Source organism: Mesoplodon densirostris, chromosome 14, assembly GCF_025265405.1.
Source record: "Mesoplodon densirostris isolate mMesDen1 chromosome 14, mMesDen1 primary haplotype, whole genome shotgun sequence".
NCBI lineage: Eukaryota > Metazoa > Chordata > Mammalia > Artiodactyla > Ziphiidae > Mesoplodon > Mesoplodon densirostris.
In genome coordinates this window covers 30,038,164-30,062,968 of record NC_082674.1, presented here as the reverse complement: position 1 = coordinate 30,062,968, position 24,805 = coordinate 30,038,164, and the positions used below count along the sequence as shown (strand labels likewise).

Below are 24,805 nucleotides of genomic sequence, written 5' to 3'. Positions count from 1 at the left end.
CACAGGGATAATCCACTAATGACTTGCAGGTGGTGTTGAGAGGATGTCTGATGGTGGTTGCGTCTGCTGCTGTTGACTTGCCCACAAAGGGGAGAAGAGTCTCTTTATCCTAACCACTAGGACTCTGGAGAACAGACAGAGTGTATCCTGGGATCCTAAATTAGAACTGAGTGTGTTTCCCACAGAAACATTGCTATAACTTAATGTTAAGTTCCGCAATTTTTTTTTTAACTTTAGTGTTCTATTTCCCAGTACATTATAAGTTAAATAGTTTTTAACTAGCTAAAATAAATCTTGACAATTATTTGCAATGTTATCACTCCAAGAAAATGCTTTTGGAGGTCAAAATACCTACCTATAGACCTACTTTTGGAGCTCAAATTATTTGAAGTTGGTGAAGTTCCTAAAATAGAGTTTGAAAACCACAATATTAGCTGCTGAAAATAATTTATTTTTATGGTCAGATGAAACTTTCAGAAAAAAAAGATTCTGTGTACTTTGAGAAATGAATATGGTCAATGTTCTTAATCTCATCACAATTACAAGTACAGGGTTTATTTGAATATTTTTCTTTTTTAAAAGCTTTGGCCACAGTAGAAGACTTTCAGATTCGTCCACATACTCTCTATGTACATTCTTACAAAGCTCCTACTTTTTGTGATTACTGTGGTGAGATGCTCTGGGGATTGGTACGTCAGGGACTGAAATGTGAAGGTATGTGTTCTAAATTTTTGTTTCATTTGAAATAGGATTTCATATTTGCGTTCAGTAATCATCAATGAAAAAACAAGATCATTGGTAGTGACTAGGTAGTACCCAAGGTTTAGAATTGGAGAGGTATGGTTATCCTGTATTAGAATTACCAGGGGGTGGGATGCAGGTGCACATTTCTGATTAGTCAATAAACTTTTTCTGTAAAGGGCCAGAGAGTACATATTTTAAATTTTGCTGGCCATGTGGTCTCTTTACAATGACTTAACTTTGCTGTTGTATTGATAGCATGAAAATAGCCATAGACAGGTTGTAAACAAATGAGCATGCTGTGTTCCAATAAACTTATTTATGAACACTGGAATTTGAATTTAATATAATTTTCACGTCATAGGAGGAATTTGGTACACAGTCCACAGTTTGCTGAAGTTCTTTAAGCCAGAGGTTCTCAAACTTTATCGTGTATCAGAATCACCTTGAGGACTTGTTGAAACATACTTTGCTAGGCCCCATCCCCAAAGTTTTTGATTCAGTGGGTCTGTGGTGGAGCCCAGTAATTTAGATTTCTAACAAATTCTCAGGTGCTGCCTTGGGGAGCACACTTGAAGAAACCACTGCTTTAGCCAACTTAAGCTTTCTAAATAACCTTTCTACACGTTTCCTATTCTTCTTAGCTTGTCTTCTGGGTTCTTCATTGGGATAACTATTGCTGCCAGAGAAAATAAATAAAAGAAGCACCTATTTTTTTATGTACACACTTATATAGTAAAGTTTAAAAATTTTTTTTAACCTTTTAAAATATATTTAGGCTGTGGATTAAATTACCATAAACGATGTGCCTTCAAGATTCCGAATAACTGTAGTGGTGTAAGAAAGAGACGTCTGTCAAATGTATCCCTGCCAGGACCTGGCCTCTCAGTTCCAAGACCCCTGCAGACTGAATATGTAGCCCTTCCCACTGAAGAGGTATGTATTCTAAGGTAATAGAGGGCATTTTACTACTTACTCCTTATGTTTCTGCAAGATACATAACATCATCTTAAAACATAAGTTATATGCTAAAAAATAGTAACATTCCTACACTTAAGAAACTTAAAATGTATTACTGTAGACAGGGCTTACCAATAGTCATGAATTGCATTTTGTATACTTTGTGATAACCTTATCACTTGGACCACAAGATCAACCTCCTAACCAGTATCCCGACTCCTGGTCTCCACACTTCACTACAGCTTAATATACAACAACTCTGATTAGATCACTTCCCACTAGGACACCTTTATATATTCTATGTTTCCGACAGTCTGTACTATTCATCATTCCCTGAACACACCCTTTCCCCGCTACATTTGCTCTTCTTGGTATCTATCCTACATGCTTTTTTCCAGACCTAGCTCAGCAGCTACCTTACCTGATTCCCCTTTACCTAGAAGTTACTTTTCTGAATGACATAGCACTTTTTAAATCTCCCTAATGGTGTGTATAGCATTCTACCTTAATATCATAGTGTTTGGAGTTTATTATCTATTTAGAGAGGACAATACTCATGTCTTTGTTTGCCCCATCATGCCCAGCACCATACCTTGTACTTTAGTGGGTACTCACTCATAAATGAATGAGTGTTTGAGTGATACCACTGATCACTGATCCTTAATATTCCAGTGAGGTATATTAGTAGATCTCTATACCATGAGACCGCTGGGACTCAGAACAGTCAAGTGACTCGACTGAAGTCACAGAGCAAATCAGTAAGCAGTATTAGAATTCAACCCAGATCTGACTATTTGTAAATCAATGACTTTTCCTCATATCTTGTACCCCTCAAGGGTAAATGTAGTAGATCAGGGAAGAAAGAAATAACCACCTATTCATTTGGTACTACTTAAAATGACTTCCATCTATAGATTACAGTCTTAACATTTAGTTATTTCTATAACCCCTTTGGTCTTCTGTATATTAATGGCAAAATCAAGTCTTTGGGCTGTTGTCTTGACACCCTCGTCACAAGATTTTGCTAAACCGAGGCACTGGAGTAAAAGCTGAAATTCTTTCACAAAAATCCCATATTTCCATATTGCGTAGCCCTACTATGAGATTTTTAAAGTAGAAGAAGAATGTTGTAGCATTAGGAGGTGAGAGCAAAGAGTTATTACAAACATACAAAAGCCTGGGGGAAGATTGGTAATAGAAAAGTTAATACATTTTGTACACAAACTGCACAGGAAACTTAGCTAAGATTGGGAACTGTAGGATGAATGCACGTTGTTTTGAGAACCCCACAAATGATACTGGTGTGTCAGCCATACCCACTGAGTATCGCGAGATTAGGAAATGGCAGGACAGAGCAGATGAATAATGTATTATTCATTCATTTATATTTTATCCCAAAGATGAAACTTCTTTAGGGAAATATGAGAAGTAGAGTGACTTGTTTGAATTGGTTAGATAGTGCAGAGTATTTTAGAACAAGTAGAAATTGTAGAGAGGAATGTCTCAAGGTTACATTTGTCAGTCCAAGCATGCAGTCTCAAAATTATGAATAAGGTACAGTAAGGGAAGAGCTGAGAGCTCATGGAGGAAAATCAGAGGGAAGAAAGAGTGGTAAAAGAGTATACTCTAAAGGAATGAAGGAGATAGCAGTGCAGAGATGGGAGCAATCTGAACCTGAATCTGAACCAAGTTTAGAGAAGAACTAACTCTAAGTGGCTGCACAGTAAGAGCCTCATCACTTCTCAGGTGCCAGTCTTCACGCTGGCTGCTTCACTTAGCTTTTCTGTGTAAACCTCACCCCTGTCCTGGAAGGTATAGCTGTTATCCTGATTTCGTACGTAAGGCACGAGGAAAAGTTTCTAAGGAGTCAAGATATTAAACTTCATTGACTACTAGATAAGAAAAGGCCAGTTGGAATAGAAGCCTTTGAATCCGACTCTGGGGTTGTCATCGTTTACACGTAAGAAGGCAGCTTCTGTTAGTTTCTGAAGTCAGTCTAAAGGGAATCAAGTAAAGAGATGGAGAGGCAGAAGATAGACTGTTCATTGAATTTGGTTAAAATGGAACCCCTGAGATTAGAGAAACCAGAATTGAGTGATGGCTGTTTGGAGATGAGAGAGATTAATGTTCATTGCAGTGCATTTGGGAAGGTTTTTTTTTTTTTTGGCCGTGCCGCACAGCTTGTGGTATCTTAGTTCTCCACCAGGGATCAAACCCACGCCCTCAGCAGTGAAAGCGCAGAGTCCTAACCACTGGACACCAGGGAGTTCCCCATTTGGGAAAATTCCTGAGGGGATAGGACAGAAAGTAGAAAGAAACTCCTGGGCCTAAGTGTACACGTAAAAGTAGAGGGCCTCCCTGGTGGCGCAGTGGTTAAGAGTCCGCCTGCCGATGCAGGGGATGCGGGTTCGTGCCCCGGTCTGGGAGGATCCCATGTGCCGCGGAGCGGCTGGGCCCGTGAGCCATGGCCGCTGGGCCTGCGCATCCGGAGCCTGTGCTCCGCAACGGGAGAGGCCACAACAGTGAGAGGCCCGCGTACCGCAAAAAGAAAAAAAAAAAAAAAAAAAAAAGAGAAAAGTAGAGATATTTCTTTCATTAAATAATGTTCCAAACTCAAATATATATAATTGGGGAATTGCCCCCTTTAAATGCTTTTATTGCCTTTATTGTTTTATATGATTGAGAGTTGGCAATATTGTTATGAAGTTTTTGTGAGCAATACTTCAGCCAAAATTAGTTTAAGCCCCCACTGTGGAAATAATTACTTTTAGAAGATTTCTGGCTATACATTAATAAGAAAGAAATAAGAATTTAAGCTAAGCAGTAATTTGTAAAGAGAGACATTAAAACAAAGTAAGAAAAGAACTTTCACTCAATTCTAGTTACTCTCATCTGAGTGCTCACATTTTAACCAAGTGCTCTAGGTAATTCTACCAACATTCTCTGTCCTCCAAATTCTGGTTAAGTCTGCTGTACCTTTCCTGCCTTCCTCACTAAATAGACGGTAAACCACTGTTACTGGTTAAGATTGCAGTATATGCCCAGGTATGCTGGGATTGGGAAAAGGTTAAGAATCACTGGACTGGGCTTCCCTGGTGGCGCAGTGGTTGAGAATCCACCTGCCAATGCAGGGGACATGGGTTCGATTCCTGGTCCAGGAAGATCCCACATGCTGTGGAGCAACTAAGCCCGTGCACCACAACTACTGAGCCTGTGCTCTAGAGCCTGTGACCCACAACTACTGAGTCTACGTGCCGCACTACTGAAGCCCGTGCGCCTAGAGCCCGTGCTCCACAACGAGAGAAGACACCGCAATGAGAAGCCTGTGCACTGCAACGAAGAGTAGCCCCTGCTCACCGCAACTAGAGAAAGCCCACACGCAGCAACGAAGACCCAACACAGCCAAAACTAAAAAAATAAATAAATTTATTAAAAAAAGAATCACTGGACTGCTATGTAGAAGATCCAGGTCTAAGTTTCGATTTTAATACTAATGCTTTAGTAGTAGTAATCCCTTTGAGCCTGTTTTTTCATATGTAAAATAGGGATAATAACATAAATAACTACTACTTGTACTAGACATGAAAAATTGGGTGGCTCCTACAACCACAGTCCCCTGAGTAGTTCCTTATAAACATGCTCTGTACCATGTCCCTGATACCCCAATCCCAGCAGGACCTGACAAAAGGCAAACCTGGCTAAATCAGCCTTTCCATGTTATATGTTTTAAACTTGAGACAAACTAAGTGGTAGAACCAGAAGCTAGAGAAGCACAGTGTTGAGTCACCACTAGACTAGGGGGCCAGGGATGAGCAAAAGCTTAAAGCATCTGTTTCTAGTTCCCACTGGCTGCTTTATCAGCTCTGCAGAATCACTGTGGTGCTCCTTTTGCTGAAGGCGGTGTGTAAATGGAGGAGGGGTGGGCCACACTAGAGCAGGACACCTTAGCTGAAGTATGTAAGTTTGGTTCGTGTTTTAACATTCTTTTTGTACTTTTCTTTTTCTTTCTTTCTTTCTTTTATTTATTTTTGGCTGTGTTGGGTCTTCATTGCTGTGTGCGGCCTTTCTCTAGTTGCAGCGAGCAGGGGCTACTCTTCATTGCAGGTCTCGGGCTTCTCATTGCGGTGGCTTCTCTTGTTGCGGAGCACGGGCTCTAGGCGCACAGGCTTCAGTAGTTGTGGCTTGTGGGCTCTAGAGCGCAGGCTCAGTCGTTGTGGCACACGGGCTTAGTTGCTCCACGGCATGTGGGATCTTCCCGGACCAGGGCTTGAACCCGTGTCCCCTGTGTTGGCAGGCGGATTCTCAACCACTGTGCCACCAGGGAAGTCCCATCTTTTTGTACTTTTCTTAAACTGCTTCATAATCTTCTTTAGAACATTTCTGGCTACACTTTAGTGAAACGCTATCCGTCAGAGGCTGTATCTGTGTTACTTTTACAGTGCTCTCCTCCAGTGGTCAGTCCTTTTCTTTTTCCTGCTTCCTACTTTTTTCAAAAAAGCCTTTTATTTTCTCCTCCCCTCATTTCTCCTGTATACTTCTCTATCTCTTGTTTAACTTTTCTGGCTTCTTTTGCTTCTAGTGGTTGAACATATCAATGTACCATGAGTCAGCTTCTCTGAGTTACAGACATGACCAGTTCTGGATGGAAGTTCTGGCAGTGAAGATGCAAGCAGCTACAACAAAATCTGTAATACATCTAGGTGGTAGTTAGGTGTTTGGATTTTGTTCTTGAGAATATAGACTGTATTCATTTTCATATTTCTGATATAGAGCCTGGCCAGTTACAATCAGTGAATGTTGAATTAATATGATGAACCATATTCATCTGACCTATAATTTAAATTGATTATTTCCTTTGTATACATAGAAAGGTTCATAGTTAAATAATCCATTTATCCCTCAGATTACACAAAAATTTTAACCAACACCACCTTTAACTTTCCTTTTTGCTCACCTAAGAGAAAAAACCCAAATAATTGGAAAATACTTAAAATATTAAGGAACTTCCTAAAGCATAATTACTAAGGGTAAAGTTGTTTTAGTTTTTATCCGCCATTGTTTGTATCATCATCATTAATTAAACTTAGATTTTCACATGCTTGTTTTAGTATTTGTTAAAATAAATTAGAAAAAACTAAGGCTTGTTTCAGAATGTTTTCAGACGTTGTATTCAGTTAACTCAGTGTGAGCAGCACTAACATTTTCTGAATTTACTTAATTTTCCTGTGATTAATTTCTTGGTAAGGTTTTTGAAGGTATTTGAACATGTTATAAATTCATTTTAAGTTCTGTTTTTTATTTGTAAAATGTCATATGTGCCTGGAAATAATAGTTAATCAGTGAATATATGTATGTGAGGATGAAAATATCCTTTTTTTTTCTAGCATAAGTAATAGCAAAAAAATTCTTCACTTTTCTCATTCAAGGGTTGGTAAGCTAAGCTTCCAGAGGAAACTGCTGAGATGCGCATTTTTAGGTTTTTGGCTTTAATGTTTGAAATAAATGACTTGTGGTCAAGCCCTGATCTTAATACTTTGTTTTTAATATCGACTTACACTTATAGAAATTACTTATGTTTTAGTCACATGTTCACCAGGAACCCAGTAAGAGAATTCCTTCTTGGAGTGGTCGCCCGATTTGGATGGAAAAGATGGTCATGTGCAGGGTAAAAGTTCCACACACATTTGCTGTTCACTCTTATACCCGTCCCACAATATGTCAGTACTGCAAGCGGTTACTGAAAGGCCTCTTTCGCCAAGGAATGCAGTGTAAAGGTAGGATTGGATGTTTTTCTTAAGCAAAATTTATACTTGTTTTTGTTAGCAAATACAGGTTTAAAATATTTTTCATTTCAGAAGCATTAAGCAAATACCTGTAAATTGGGCTCATAGTTAACTTAAGAAAGATAATATGCATGCACCTGCGTGCAACGACTAGTATCTGCAATATGTGTATTCTGTACCAGGAGCTGTGCTAAAGAAAAATTAGAGTATAAACAGAAACTAGAATTTGGATCTGAGGTGTGGCTGCTTATCACTTGCCAATATGGAACAGTTAGTAAGCAGATAAGCTAATATTTGACCTTAAGTCTTTCTAATTTCAGAGCCATACACTACCCAAAATATAAAATAATGCCCTCCTCTTGCCATTAAATATTCATACACACACACGCACACCAACATATTACAGGTGTTTTGTTGTTTTGTTTTGTTTGTTCTAATTACGTAGCTAAGGAGCTGTACAAAAATTGTCATTCCAGACAGTGATCACACTGAAATAGTCGGACTATAGTAGAAGCCAGTGGAATTGTAATGGGGACCACCTGTATTTGGATACTAACCCAGAACACTATCATAGTATTCCAAAAACATCTCTTAATGAACTAGGTTTTTAATAGAATAATGGAATAATTTTTTTCTCTAGTTACATAATGTTTTAATGCTTTTTAAAGATGCTTTTATCTTTTTGTCTCATATCTTCTTCTCAACAGTGCTACACAACTATGTGAAACCAAAATAGAGTTTAAATATGTTTTAAGGCATTGAGCTAGGATAAGATATAAGTAATCTGTCTATAATCTTATGTACTTATTTTTCATGTGATTATTTTAGTAGTTCTTGATACTATACTTTTTATATAGAACTATTTGTGGAATTGAACTACCTAGTTTTATCTAGGTAAAACATTAGAGTTGAGATCTTTGCAACAATAAATCCTGTTTACAATGTTGAATCAAATAATTATATGTAAATTTAACTTAAATATATAAGAAAACTTTTCTTGGCAATATATGGCTACATAGGATAATATCAAATAGAGAATAGGTTGTACATTTGTTGCCAATATTTAATAACCATCAGGCAGGCTTAATTAAATTTTGAAATTTTATTTCAACAGCTTACTTTTGAATATGAGTTAATATATAAATTAATACTTTAAAATATCAACACTAAAGTGGATTGGCAAGCAGCCACTAAGGAATGTTTTGGGAAAGAACATTAAGAACAGATATACAAATTCTAGCCAGCAGATAATTTTAGTAAAGGTAGTAAATAACACCGTTCTGCTGAGCAGAACAGAAACATTCTAAAACCACATGCAAAAAAATACAGTATTTTATAAAGGAACTAAAATAAATATGTAGATTAATGAATTTTGAAATAAAATCAATGAACTCTACCACTGGGTTATTAGTTTAACTTCTTAGAGCTCTAAAAGAATAATGTTTTATGCTTATATTGGTTCAGAAAGTATCAGGTTATATTTCTCTTTAAGTATTTTAGTTATCTATGAAAAAATCATAATTTAATTTATGGATCCTTGTATTTTTGTAATATGAATTAAGATACTTAAAAAGTAAAATAGTCATTTTCATTCACTTGTCAAGCTAAGAAAAAAAATAGTTAAGATAAAACAGTTATGCTGGAACGTTTAAGAAAACACAATTCGAAAAAAAAAAAAAAAAAAAGAAAACACAATTCTAAGAACAGCAGTTCATTTATTCATCTGTTTATTTTCTACTTTGTTATGTTAAAATTTCAAGGCAGCTTATATAAGCATATATAGAATAAAAGCATAAACTAATTAATAAAAACATGGGTAGGAATATAGAGAAGTATAAATGCCTGTCATTAACCTACATACTTGGCTGCAGGTGGGCCACAGATTTGACTCTGCATTTCAAAGGGAAAGGGAAACCTTGTTATTTTCAGAATTTGCAAACCTCATGAGATAAAAAACTAATTATTTAAGATGTATGCAAGATATTAATATTAATATCATATATGAATTTCTTAGGGTCTCTTATTTTTAAAGACATTACTATATAATGCAAGTTTTATCCTCCACCAAAATATTAATTTCATGGAGCTTTTTCTTGTAATGACCTTTACCCTGTGCTATTGGCATGATTCCCAGAATTTTCTTGAATCACAGGGGTTACAGAATTATTCTAAAGCAGGACTTGAAATTATTTTTACCCATTTATTGTTGGTAGAAGTATTTCGAAGGTTGTGTTAGACAGTAGTTATATAGCAGTGGGTCTCAATTTTAGTATTAACTAAAGAAGTCATTAAAGCACACATTTCTCAGTCCCACTCCCAGAGTTACAGATGTTAGGGGTAAGGCCCAAGAACATGTGTTTCTAACAAGTTCTCAAATGATGCTGCTACTGCTGGTCTGATGGCCACAGTCGGGGACCACTGAGTTACACAGTAGTATGGTACAGTTGGGATCTGACGCTGATCTGCAATGCAGTCAGCTCTGAGGTTCTTGCAGGCTGAACAGAGCCATTTTGTAATGCAGGTAAGAGACCTTGTGCATGAGAAGCTCAGGCCTTCCTTACAGGGTTGTATGGGAAAGCCCTTACTAATTCCTAATAAATGGTTGTAGAATAGCAATCCCTTTTCTGCATATGCACCAGGTCCTAATAATTAGGAATTGACAGTAAGTGCCTGACATATGTTGGAAAGGAATTTAATCAGCCTGAGAAACTCTTAAGGGGTATGTGGAAAGAAGAATGTGAGGTAAGGGAAGGAAACATGGAGCTGCAGCAACATTTTGGCGAAGTGTTATACAAGTAGTATATTTTACTATGAATAAATAAATAGTATTCTTAGTATTTACTATGAATAAATACAAGTAGTATTCATTTTACAGATACAGAAACTGAGCCCTGAGGGATTAAACAACTGTTTAAGAGGTGGTGTCAGAATTTGAAACCAGACCTTTAATCCAAAGCCTGAGTTCTTAGTAGAGGAAATCTTTATTTCATCATCATTATTAATAATATTCTGTGTGTGCGTAAAGAAAGTCTTTAACCATACTCTGATAGTGCCTGACATTTTTATATAAATTAATAAGGTGAATATTTTATTTTAGATTGTAAATTCAACTGCCATAAACGATGTGCATCAAAAGTACCAAGAGACTGCCTTGGAGAGGTTACTTTCAATGGAGGTAAAAGTCCTTTTCTTAATTTCCAGAAAAGATCACAATTCTTTTGTGTATTATCTTTGTATAAGGTTATATTTGCATATTTTATTTTGCTTACTTTGTTTTGTAACTTTGACTTTTTTCTGATTTAATAATCAAGCAAAATACGGAGATCAGTAATGGTATACTTTTAATTATACCTTTCCGTCTTGCCTTTAACCACCTACCTTTAACCACTCTGTAGTCTAATGTGGCCAGTGGTGCTGCATATCCTCTTTTAACTTTAATACTTATTTTATAACCCTGCTGTTGTTCTTAGAACTATTTCATATTTCTAGTATTTATTGACTGCTTACTGTATGCCAGGCACTGTTCTAAACTCTTTACATATATTGACATTTAAACCTAAGAACAACCTTTTGAGATAAGGACTTACAGATGAGTAAACTTAGACACAAAAACATTAAATTAAATAACTTGCCCAAGAAATACAACCAATAAGTGGTAGAATTGGGATTTGAACCCATATGGTCTGGTTTCTTAGTCCATAGTCTTTTAGAACTTAATGTACTGTCTCACTTTCTCTTTCTCCATCAAATAATCATTAGCAAAACATTTTTGCTTTTTACCGTTTTTTTTGTTTTTGTTTCGTTTGTTTGTTTTCTCTTTTCAAGATTATATCACTGAAAGTGATTACCTTTTTTGGAAGGAAGGAGTAATGACTCTAAACTTTCAGCATAATTTTTCCGTAACATTTACATGACTACTAAAAATTGAATGTAAGTAGTTCTGTAGGAAGAAAAGCATAAGGAGTGGAAATCAAACTCCTTAAGAATTTAACATTTTCTCTTATGGCATGTTTTCTGTGGTTACTATTTAACACCATTGACAGAGCATGATTGGTTTTCTCATTTCAGTTGCTCGGAATTGATGCAGTTTTTCAATGATTAAAGTCTTTTCTAGATTTATCTAGTTCATGTATTTTTGTACTTCTCTACCTTTTGACAAATGGATATGAAATACTATTTTATTTATTTTAATGTGCGTTTGTCTTTATATTAACGAGTTTGAGCATCTTTCAGATGTTTACTGGTTAATTTTGGGTTTTTCCCCTATAAATTACGTGTTCATATGCTATATATTCTACTAATTCTTTGTCAGCTTTATTGAGATATGATTTGTATACCTTACAGTTCACACATTTAGTTTATTCATAGTTATGCAGCCATCACTACAGTCTAATTTTAGAACATTTTCATCATCCTGAAAAGAACTCCATACCTATTAGTAGTCACTTCCCATCCACTTTTCCCCATTAACCCTGGCAACCCTAAATCAGCTTTTATCTCTATAGGTTTGTCTATTCTAGACATTTCATATAAATAGAATCATACAATGTGTAGTCTTTTGTGACTGGTTTCTTTCATTTAGCATAATGTTTTCAAGGTTCATCCATGTAACATGTATCAATACTTCATTCTTTTTTTATTGATGAATAATATTCCTCTGCATGAATAGACTACACTTTATTTATCCATTCACCAGTCAGTCGATGGTCCTTTGAGTTGTATCTCCTTTGGAGCTATTATGAACAATGCTTCTATGAACATTTGAGTACTGATGAGTACGTATGTTTTCCTTTCACTTGGGTAGATAGCCAGTAGTGGAATTGTTGAGTCATGTGGTAACCCTGTGTATAACATTTTGAAGACTGCCAAACTGTTTTCCAAAGCAGCTGTACCATTTTACATTCCCACCAGCAGTGTATGAGGATTCTAATTTCTATGTATCCTTGCTACCACTTGTTACTGTCTGTCATTTTGATTATTGCCATCCTAGTGAGTATGGAGTGATGTCTCGTTGTTTTGATTTACATTTCCCAGATATTGCATATATTTTTATATACTTACTGGTCATTTTTACATCTGCTTTGGAGAAATATCTATTCTCGTCCTTTACTCATTTAACTAGGTTACTTATCTTTTTATTATTGAGTTGTAAGAGTTCTTTAAGTATTCTGGATACAAGTCCCTTATTTGATATATGATTTGAAAATGCTTTCTCCCACACTGTGTGCTATCTTTTCACTTTCTTGAGGTATCATTTTCAGCAGAGAGGTTTTTAATTTTGATGAAGTCCAATTTATTTATTTTTTTCTTTTGTCATTTAGGTTTTTGGTGGTATATCTAAGAAGGCTTTGCCTAACTCAAGGTCACAAAATTTACTCCTGTGTTTTCTTCTAAGAGTTTTATAGATTAAGCTCTTACATTTAGGTCTGTGATCCACTTTAAGTTAATTTTTGTAATTGGTTTAAGCAAGAATTCCAATTTCATTTTTTTTGCATGTAGATGTCCAGTTGTCCTAGCACCATATATTGAACAGACTATTTATTCTTTCTTCATTGTATTGTCTTAGACCCTTGCAGAAAATCAATTGACTAGATGTGTAATAGTGTTAGCTAATCTTTTACTTTGCTTCTAGTATCTTTCGGCATGTCAAAATTTAAAATTGTAGTGCAATCAAATTAATTTTCTGCCTTATGGTTTGTACATTTTATATTGTCCTAAGAAATATTTCTTTATCCTGAATCATAAAAATATTTTTCTATATTTTCATTTAAGAATTTAAAAACTTTTTTTCACATTTAATACACTGTCTCTGTTTAGGTGTATTGATATTCCATTTATATAAAATTCTGAATTCATTTAAAACTTTGACAGAACCTTCTACTCTGGGAACAGATACAGATATACCAATGGATATTGACAGTAGTGACATGAACAGTGATGGTAGTCGGGGCTTGGATGACACAGAGGAACCATCTCCCCCAGAAGATAAAATGTTCTTCCTGGATCCGTCTGATCTTGATGTGGAAAGAGATGAAGAAGCTGTTAAAACAATCAGGTAACATGTGTGTAAGGATTGCAAGCTACTTCCAAATGCAGGGTCAGTCTAGGAGCTCTGTTAAGAAAGAACAAGCCACATCTCTTTAAGTGGGACCTAAAATGTAATTTAAAATCAGTTAAATTTTACCTAATACTTTTACATGTACCGCAGTATTTTTCTGAAATAAATTATATTACTCTTGCTATCCACTCAGGATGGGCAGGTATGAGAATCCTGTTTTCTTAAAGAGGAAAATGCTTTATTTAAATATAGTCTAGATATAATATCTAGCTGTAGAGCATCCACCACAAAGTGCCAAAATTGAACCATCAGTTGAAGCAACCAATTTCTTCACACAGGCAGATTACCTGATGTTGGAAACACCAGTAAGAATCTATATCTGAGAATGTTGCACAAAGATGATGGTGACGAATTTGGGGACAGTTTTCATATTACAATTAATCTGACTGTTAGCACTTTGTAAAAATGCCACCAGATTATAAGACTTAAATATCTTCCTATGTTTATAGAAATTCAGTTTTTTATAGATACAGCCTATAGGATATACTACTTTGTGATAAAATCTATCATGCTGCCTAGGGTAGGAAGATTTCTAACAGCAATCCCAAATGAGACCCTCTCCCAGGCTCCAGATTTTCCAAATGGGGAGGATTCTTTCTGCTCTATTCATTGTTTTCTTTTCTTTTCTTTTCTTTTTTTAATAAATTTATTTATTTTTGGCTGTGTTGGGTCTTCGTTGCTGTGTGCAGGCTTCCTCTAGTTGCGGCGAGCCGGGGCTACTCTTCATTGCGGTATGCAGGCTTCTCACTGCGGTGGCTTCTCTTGTTGCGGAGCATGGGCTCTAGGCTTGCGGGCTTCAGTAGTTGTGGTGCATGGGCTCAGTAGTTGTGGCTTGCAGGCTCTAGAGCGCAGGCTCAGTAATTGTAGCGCATGGGCTTAGGTGCTCCGCGGCATGTGGGATCTTCCCGGACCAGGGATTGAACCCATGTCCCCTGCATGGGCAGGCGGATTCTTAACCACTGCGCCATCAGAGAAGTCCCTCATTGTTTTCTTATGTTTTGTGACCCTCCAAAAAAATGTGATGACAAATAATGATGACTTACAGTATTATCTTAGTCTTTTATAAATTAACTATGTATCATCATAACAGGATTAATTGATTTTCTTCTTCTTAAGCCATTGTTTGTCTTCCTAAGATATTTTGAAGAATTTTAGCTTAATTATCTTTAAAAGGGCTTGATGAGCTTACAGTATTTATGATTTTTTAAGTTGAAGTTGTAAATATTTGTCATAAATTTAAAATATTTTTTAGTCCATCAACAAGCAATAATATTCCGCTAATGAGGGTCGTACAATCCATCAAGCACACAAAGAGGAAGAGCAGCACGATGGTGAAGGAAGGGTGGATGGTCCATTACACCAGCAGGGACACCCTGGTCAGTAATCACAGGCATTTTATTATGGTAGTGAAACTTTGTTATGTGCTTTATTTTGTGCATTTTTAAAATCAAAATGAGAATGAGATATATATTAAGACATCATAGTACTGGAACTATCATTACATTTGTAAAGAATATTTCAAAGGTAGGATATTTAATGTACTATTTTTATAAACTGGTAGAGTAGTAGAGATTCAAAGCGGGTCTGGTGGTATAACACCAAATGCACAATCTATGAAAAATAATTGATAACACTGGATTCATTACAATTAAAAACTTCTGCTTGGCAAAAGACAATGTTAAAAGGTTGAGAAGACAAGCCACAGACTTGAAGGAAATATTTGCAAAAGAGACATCTGATAAAAGACTGTTCTCCAAAATATACAAAAAACTCTTAAAATTCAACAGTAAGAAAACAAATAACCTGCTTAAAAAGTGTGCCGAAGACCTTAACACGTACCTCACCATAGAAGATACTTAGATGGCAAATAAGAATATGAAAAGATGTTCCACATCATGTCATCAGGCCAATTAAATGCAAATTAAAACAGTGACATACTACACACCTGTTAGAATAGCCAAAAACCTAAACACTGAGAACACTAAATGCTGGCAAGATTAGAGCAACGGGAACTTTCTTTGACTGCTAGTAGGAACACAAAATGGTATTGCCAACTTTTGAAGACAGTTTGGCAGTTTCTTACAAAACTAAAATGCTTTTACCATGTGATCCATATGTTGTACTCTTTGCTGTTTACCCAAAGGAGATAAAAACTTACGTTCATACAGAAACCCGCATGTGAATATTTATAGTAGCTTTATTAATAATTGCCCAAAACCTGGAAGTAATAAATGTCCTTCAGTAGGTAAGTGGATAAATAAACTGTGGTACATCCAAACAATGCAATATTATTTAGCACTAAAAAGCAATGAGCTATCAAGCCATGAAAAGACATGGAGGAATCTTTAATGTATATTACTAAGTGAAAGAAGCCAATGTAAAAAGATTACATACTGTATGATTCCAACCATATGATATTCATTCTAGAAAAGGCAAAACTATGGAGGCAGTAAAAAGATCACAGTTAGGGGTGGAGACTTGTAAGTATGAATAGGCATAACACAGAATTTTTAGGGCAGTGAGAATACTCTATATGATACCATGATGATAGATACATGTCATTATGCATTTGTCCAAACCCATAGAATGTGCAATACCAAGAGTGAACCATAATATAAACTGGACTTTTGTGATTATGATGTGTCAGTGTAGGTTTATCAGTTGTAACAAATGTGCCACTCTGATGAGGGGTGTTCATGATGGGGAGGGTTACACATGCGTGGGGACAAGAGAGTATATCGGAAATCTCTGTATCTTCCCCTTAATTTGCTGTGAACCTTAAACTGCTCCAAAAAAGTAAAGTATTAATTTTAAAAAATGATTTAAAGACACACTTAAAAATAAAATTCTGCATGGCAAAGAACAAAAGCAAAGACAAATGACAAACTGGAAAAAGTATTTTCAACTCATATTCTAAACAAGTGGAAAAAAAGACCAGAATACAATAGAAAAATGGGCAATGAATATGAACATTCACAGACAAGGAAATACAAATGACTTTTAAATGTAAGATCTTGATCTCATTTTTAATAAAAAATACAATTTAAAATTTTACCAAAATACCAATTCTTATTTATCAGTGTAGCAAAAGATCAAAAAGTCTAGTAACATGCTGCATTAGTGAAGGTTTGAGCAAGTTAGGCATGTTGCTGATGAGACTGTAAATTCGATCAAATCTTGTGCCAGATAATTTAACACTGTCAAGTAAAATGACATGTGCATGTATCTTTTGACCCAGTAAGCCAACCTTTAGAAATTTAGCCTATAGGTAAATTACATATCTGTGTGTGTGCAATACATATGTGTTTGTGTATGCATGCATAAGATTCTTGCAAAGGAATCCCCAAAACCTAATAACATTGCTTGCCTGGAGTAAGGGTGGGAGTGAGATAGGAGTGATGATGGAACTATACTTTTCACTATATATTCTTTTAATTTTCCGAATTTTGAACCTCACGAATTTTAAACCTATTCAAAAGTACAAACTTATGGATAGAAATGAAAGGGAAAGGAAAGTTCAGGCGCTTTGGAGGAATCATTACTTTTGAACCTCACAGTTTTATGCTCTTTATAGAGAAAGAGGCATTATTGGAGACTGGACAGCAAATGTCTAACATTGTTTCAAAACGAATCGGGATCCAAGTATTATAAGGTAAAGATTTCACATCTTTAAAAAAATATGTACATTAAAATACTGTATGTTTTCCAGCTATATTTCCAAATATTTATTAATTGTTATATTGGCTTATACCTATTACAACTGTGCCTAATGTAGTTTATAGAAGTCACTGTTAAGTTCCTTGTTGAAGCAACTGTCCTCTACCCCTCCATTTCACCCCCCATAACAGCCCTGCTACCAAAGGTTGTTTTTGTTGCGTGTTTGTTTTTGTCCTGTCAGGATGCTGCTGCTTTTCTTCTGGGTACCAAATGGTCCTCCATATCTGTGGATGCCTAACCATTTTATACAATGGACTTGAGCATCTGTGGATTTTGGTACCCACGGGGAGTCCTGGCACCAATCCCCCTTGCATACTGAGGGATGACTATACTATGATTTAGATTAGACTGTTAAGAAGGTCCCATGATCATTGCCGGTCCAGAAGAGGCAAATGTGGTATTCGGCGTTTCTCCCATCTTCCATTTTACCTTAGACCCCAGTTCTTAGATGCTTCTTTTGGCTCTTCTTTTCCTTTGTATAGTCCTCTTTGCTTGACTTGCTTCACATTTTGCCGTGTCACAGACTGACACCAAACAAAATTGTCAGTGTAATAGTTGTTATCAGTAAGAAAAAGTATAGAAACTAATGAATTGCTTTGAGCTGGTTAGGTTTTTTAAAATAAGGTTTTTGCTTTAGGAAGGGGACTAAACATAAATGATTGTTACAGTTATGGACAGAACCAGAATAGAGTGCTTGAATAACTTAGCACTGACTTTCTTCTTTTGCTGCTGTTATTTCTGTTTCGTACTCCTTTGGGGCTGTATCTTGCAGATAGCAGCCAGTAGAGTAGTAGCTGTTGAGTTGATTCAATGAAAACTGGGAAATGACAAGTGTTGGGTATAGTGGCAATTGCCCTCCTAAATCCTTTCCTTCCTTTCATTCTAATGATCTGCTACAGGCCTGAATCACTAGCTTGATTATTACACCCCATGCTCTGCCTCTGGCATTGATGGACATGCAGATCATTCAAAGCAGATACCATCATTAAGACTTGACTGTATGTTCCACGTGTCACGTACTTGTGTTTGTCTTAATGGTATTCATTAGAAACACATATCTTTGATTGTTTAGTGTATTTGAAAATTTAAAAAAGATGTATTCATATTTTATAATGCTTAATTTTTGCTTCAGGAAATTCCACTTTCAGAGATTCTTCGCATATCTTCCCCACAAGATTTCACGAACATTTCACAAGGCAGCAACCCACACTGTTTTGAAATCATCACTGATACTGTGGTATACTTTGTTGGCGAGAACAGTGGGGACAGCTCTCACAATCCTGTTCTTGCTGCCACTGGAGTGGGACTTGACGTAGCACAGAGCTGGGAAAAAGCAATTCGCCAAGCTCTCATGCCTGTTACCCCTCAAGCAAGTGTTTGTACTTCTCCAGGGCAAGGGAAAGATCACAGTAAGCAATAAGCTTGTTGATGGCTTTTTTCCCCCTTTGGTTCTTAAGCATTTTGTGGGTGTAGTTGTGTTTCTGTATTTATTTTTAATGCTCATTTTAAGCTTCATTTTTAGTAACCAATACCATTAGTTAATTCCTTTATAAAATTATGTTGGTTATGGTACAATCCCCAGAGCTAGGTTCCAGAGTCAGTGTCACTACATTTAAATTCTGGTTTTGCCAACCTGTTATGTGATCTTAGCAAGTACTTTCCTTCTCTGTAATAGTACCTACTTTATAGGGTTGTCAACATTGAAAGAGAACCATAAGGTGTTGAGTAAACTACTAGTATTAGTATTTTGCTTCATGATGGGATTTTCAGGCTATAAAGTGTTACAGTTCACATACTCAGGAAATCTGTGAAGTCAGAAATGGCTGTATTTCTTTTAACTGAACTAAAACATTCAGAAACATTAAAAAAATATTGAAACACATGTCCTTTGCACCAACAAAATTTATAAAGTAAAACCTAAATTTGATAAAGGTTCAAGTGAACACTTAATCAGAAAGCCATAGTAAAATGTCACTTTCCCCTCCATTGGCATTATTTCGTTTATGAGGAAACATCATTTATTCATTAGACAAATAATATTTAAATTGAAAGAGGTATCAACCATTTTCTTTTTTTCTTCTTTTTTGGCCACGCTGCACAGCTTGTGGGATCTTAGTTCCCCAACCAGGGATTGAACCCAGGCCCCGGCAGTGAAAGCGCTGAGTCTTAACCACTGGACCTCCAGGGAGTTCCCTCAACCAGTTTCTAAATGTTCTTTATTTCATTTCAGCTATGCTACTTGGTACACCTGTTCTCGGCATTATGCTAGGCCCTGAGCTAGAATACAAAAGAAACACAGAAAATTTTAAAGCTACTAAGGGAAATAGGACATAACGTATATAAGTGTTAGATGGTAGCATAAAGCAGTAGAGTGCAACAATGAGTAGTGCATTTCTCGAGGAACTCAGATATGGATAGGAAGAGTAAGCAGAGACTTCATGATAGCGGAGCCTGATTTGAACCTTGACCTTGGATCTCAAGTAAGTTAGGACAGGCAGAGCTAACCTGGGAGGGGTGGAGGGGAAGTGTCACTGGTGTTGAGGAGACAAGTGTGATCAAAGGGATGAGGGTAATGACCATGAAAATGTTTGGTGTTGAATATTGATTCCTAAAGGGTGAATAAATGGATATTCACAGTGCTTCTTAAATTTGAGGGGATCTTAGAACTGTCTGATATTCTAATTAAAACCATGGACCTTTTCCCCCAGAAAATAATGTGGGCACATAACACACAAATTTTATATATAATTGGATTTAGAGACCTTCTCAAGCCCATCCATGGACCTCTTCCCTTGGGTTAAGAGTCCCTAAAAAACAGGTTGCGGAAGGACTAAGAGTGAGAACTCTGGAGAATGAAAGCCCAGTTCTGCTGCTTTACCAGCTTCATGATCGTGGCCTCTTCTGTTCTCTAATCTGAAAGGGAAATGATAATAAATGCATATGATGCACTTCGCACCATTCCTGACCCATTAGTGAAACTATTACTGTGTTGCTGCTGCCGGTGTCCTTGTAACAATGTGTCTGGAGTAGAGTTCTCCTGGGAAGCAACAGAAATTAAAACTGGGTGAAGGTAGACAGTGGAGGCCTTTGAAAGAAAATAAAATATTGACTTAAACTAGGAAACTGGAACTACTGAAAAGCAGACTTCTGGGCTCATTAATTTAGTTGATGATGTGCCTTTTATGTCTGTTTCATTAATATTTAATTTTTGGATTTTTAAAAAATATTTTAAAATTGGCCTAATATTTTTAAATGGAGTTTTTCCACAGTCATCTTACTTATTTTTGATGTATAGTTGCTTATATTTCCTTCTTAATGAAGTTTTACATTTTTATATTTGGGATTATGAAGGAAATTTCATCTTTGAGTTGTCACTGAGATTCTAGATTTTTGACAACTAGTCTCTTGCTTACTTTCCAAATTTCCCTTTTTCCTTTTTCTTGTCAGTTTCTTCCTTTGTTTACCAAAGTAATACATTTAAACTTTATAGAAATATGTAATATGAGAAATTCCTCCCTATACACGTGACACATGCCCCTATTCCCAATCATGTATCTCCCCCCTCAGAAAACCATTATTAATAATTTGGTTTATATGTCTTGATTTGGGGATAGCTTGTGGGGAGGGGAGTCTATACTACATTGTTATAATTTTATTTTCACACAAAAATGTATTATACATTTTTGTCGTAAAAGATGTGTGATCTTTTTACAACTTGGTTTCATCAACTATTTAATATATATCAGATATATTTCAACGTCAGTATATAGAGTTATATAATTTTTTATTTTTTATTATGACAGTAATACATACTTTTTATGCATTTTTTAAAATGCAAGCAGTCTAAAAGTGTATAAAGATTAAATCTTTGTTCCTCAACCCCCCCCCTCACTCACCAGAAGTAATCATATTTTGTTTGTTTTCGATTCAAATGTCACTACACTGCAACTCACCTTTTTAACTTAATAATGTCATAAATAGCTTTCTGACTCAGTTCTTATAGCCGTACATCCTTAAATGTTTAGATAGTATTCTTTTGTATGGACATATCATATTTTATTTAACCAGTTTCCTGTTGATGGATTAGTATTGTATATGGATAAATTTTGTTTTAATGAATGTAATTATATTAAGTGTATGTTAGCTAGTTTTAAAAATTTAATATATTGTGAGCATTCACATATCAGTAACTATTAATATTACTAAGTTATGGACTAACAGTTTTTTTTTCATACATCATTCTTATATTTTACAGAAGATTTGTCTACCAGTATCTCTGTATCTAATTGTCAGATCCAGGAGAATGTGGTAAGTGAAATTACAGCTAAAATATGCAAATTGGGTGATTAAGGAAAATAAAATGTGAAAATCTTATTAGGAAAATAAGTTTATAGCCCAAAGTGTTGCGCAGTTTGCCTAAAGACACTAGGCTAGACTCTGTGGGTGATAACTTCCCTGAGGAGTTGTGCTTTATGAAGGAAACTGAGGAAGTTTCCTTTTAAATTATGAAAATAAAGTTAACTTTTTATAAGTGACATTAGAATATCACAAAGTGATAGACTAGTTCAAAGAGAAGGGAGAGGCTACTTCTTTCTGGGTCAGAGCCGGGAAAGCTTCCCAAAGGAAGTACAACTTGAAATATGCCTAAAAGGATGGAAAAGAGTTTTGACACAAGTGCTGAGAGGATATGGATGGGGGAACATTTCATGCAAGTACAGAGAAGCAGGAAATGCAGGATTTTAAGGAAGAGTCAAGACGCACTTCAGGTGGTGTATGTAGGTACATGTGGGGGATTACAGTAGGGATCAGCATACTTTCTATAAAGGGATAGAAGTAAATATTTTAGGCTTTGCAGACCATATACAGTTATGAACTCAACTTGGCCATTGTCGTGAGAAAGCCGTAGGCAATACTTAAAGGAATAAGCATGGCTGTTTTCCAGTAAAACTTTATTTGTGGTCACATATATTTGAATTTCATATAATTTCATGTTTCACAAGACATTATTATTTTGATGTTTTTTAACCATTTAAAAATTAAAACTCTGTCCTTAGTTCAGGGGCTGTACAAAGAGGCAGCAGGCTGGATTTGGCTCACAAGCCGTAGTGTGCCAACCCTTGCATTAGAAAGGAAAAAGGCTAGAAAAAGAAGTCAGAATACTGTTCGTTAGCTCTATGTAAATTTCTCTGATAAAATCTCTTATTCTTTAACTGAGGCATCCAGCTGTTATTGTTCTATAACATGTAAATGTTGTTGGATTTTCTAAGATCGCAGGGAAGACTGATATCCAGTAGTGCTGTGGGAGATAGAGGGTTTCAGTGAGATTTAATCTGTGTGTCTCTTGTCCTAGTGGTAGGTAGAATAGGTAGCAGATTATTGGGGAGAGAAAGATGTTTTCTCATTTTATTTTTACAGATAAGAAGACCAGTCCCAGATAATTCAGCTTACTTACGATTACCTAATTTAAACAGAAATTCGGATTTGTGGAACTACTGATTTTTTTTTTTTTTTTTTTTTTTTGGCGGTACGCGGGCCTCTCACCACCGTGCCCTCTCCCATTGCGGAGCACAGGCTCCGGACGCGCAGGCTTAGCAGCCATGGCTCACGGGCCCAGCCGCTCCGCGGCATGTGGGATCTTCCCGGACCGGGGCACGTACCCGTGTCCCCTGCATCGGCAGGCGGACTCTCAACCACTGCGCCACCAGGGAAGCCCAGAATTACTGATTTTTATATGCCAGGCACTGGATTTGACACTTTGTATATATTCTCATTTAATTCACTTAAAAATCCAGTGAGATAGATGTTATTATATCCACTTTACCAATGAGGGAATGAGGCCTAGGAGACTTGGTTTATCCAGTCACATGACTGCAGTGAGACCCGCACTGTCTGGGAATTAACACCGAACAAGACAGGTGTAGTCCCTGGCTTCATGGAGACTGTAGCACATACCCAAACAAAAGACAGACCTTGACTGAAGATCTGTCAGGAGGGTTGCCGAGCGCCTTCCAGGAGCTCTCTGACAGCGACAACCACTAGCGAAGAAAAAGGAAGACGAAAGGGAGGGGCGGAGGGGAGGAGATGGAGGAGTGGATTTGAGCTACACATACTCTTTTCATCAGTCTTAAAAAATTAGTCTGATCTCAATCATATGAACCTTTGAGTTTTTCTTTCAAATCAAAGATAGCAAATCTCTTTAATGGTAAAGTAGATAAAACTTTGTTCTTTATTTTTTATGTTAATTTACTTTTTATAGATCACTACTTAATAAATATATATATATATATTTTTTGGTGCGGGGGCTGCTTTGGTTCTTCATTGCTGTGTGCCGCTTTCTCTAGTTGTGGCGAGCAGGGACTACTCTTTGTTGCAGTGTGCAGGCTTCTCGTTGCGGTGGCTTCTCTTGTTGCAGAGCACAGGCTCTAGGCACACGGGCTTCAGTAGTCGTGGCTCGTGGGCTCAGTAGTTGTGGCTTGCAGGCTCTAGAGCACAGGCTCAGTAGTTGTGGCATATGGGCTTAGCTGCTCCACGGTATGTGAGATCTTCCCGGTCCAGGGCTTGAACCCGTGTCCCCTGCATTGGCAGGTGGATTCTCAACCACTGCGCCACCAGGGAAGCCCAATAAATATATTTTTTAATTCAAAGCATTTTTCTCCCAGTGGTCTTCTTACAGAATACATTATAGTTGTGCAGTAAGAGTCATAGTATTAAAGTTGGGCTTTTTTAGGACATAGAAAGCCTATATTTCATAAAATATTTTGTGAAAATTAGTTCCATCAATCATAAAAACTAAAATGTATTTAAGTATTTGAATGAAAAGAGTCAGAGATGTAGACATTATTTCATAGAGGTAATAACACTGCTTACTTTTTCCTAAATAGGACATCAGTACCGTTTACCAGATCTTTGCAGATGAGGTGCTTGGTTCAGGCCAATTTGGTATCGTCTATGGAGGTAAGCAAATACAGCCTTTTGCATATTGTAGATAACATAGAAAAATTATGAAATTTAAAAACATCTGCCAGCTGTTAACATCTTGTCACAGTTTCCTCAAGTGGTGTTTTTCTCAAAGGTTAACCTACATACATTTAGCTAAGCCCTTTTCACTATAACTGAGTATTAATTCCTTAATTTAAACTAAGAACTTTAAAAAGTAACAGAAAGAATAAGAAAATTCACAATAGTCTTTATCTTTTCTTGTAGCTTACACATAAAGATGTTTGGGAAAAATAAATGGTTTGAAGTTTATGTTGGACTATGAAAGTTTGTTTATTGAAGTATATGCCCCACTGGTTTTCCCACACAAATGGCACCATTTGTCTACTGTTGGCATGAATGGTATCAGGTCTGAAGACATGGAATCTTTTTTTTTTTTTTTTTTATTTTTTTTTTATTTTTTTTTTTATTTTACAAATTTAATCAGTTATACATATACATATGTTCCCATATCCCCTCCCTTTTGCGTCTCCCTCCCACCCTCCCTATC

The 24,805-nt window shown here is 36.3% G+C and overlaps 1 protein-coding gene across 3 annotated transcripts in view; it reads left to right on the top strand.

Annotated features, from left to right (window-relative positions):
• Window positions 1-24,805, top strand: part of PRKD3 (protein kinase D3) — an 85,433-nt gene that overhangs the window by 46,926 nt on the left and 13,702 nt on the right. For all 3 annotated transcript variants that reach the window (XM_060118008.1, XM_060118006.1, XM_060118007.1), the window contains 10 exons: window positions 583-714; window positions 1,520-1,677; window positions 7,283-7,475; window positions 10,582-10,659; window positions 13,356-13,539; window positions 14,855-14,978; window positions 17,177-17,254; window positions 18,452-18,728; window positions 21,575-21,627; window positions 24,201-24,273. In XM_060118008.1, the coding sequence (XP_059973991.1) occupies window positions 583-714; window positions 1,520-1,677; window positions 7,283-7,475; window positions 10,582-10,659; window positions 13,356-13,539; window positions 14,855-14,978; window positions 17,177-17,254; window positions 18,452-18,728; window positions 21,575-21,627; window positions 24,201-24,273 (1,350 nt within the window). The remainder of the gene's footprint in view (window positions 1-582; window positions 715-1,519; window positions 1,678-7,282; window positions 7,476-10,581; window positions 10,660-13,355; window positions 13,540-14,854; window positions 14,979-17,176; window positions 17,255-18,451; window positions 18,729-21,574; window positions 21,628-24,200; window positions 24,274-24,805) is intronic.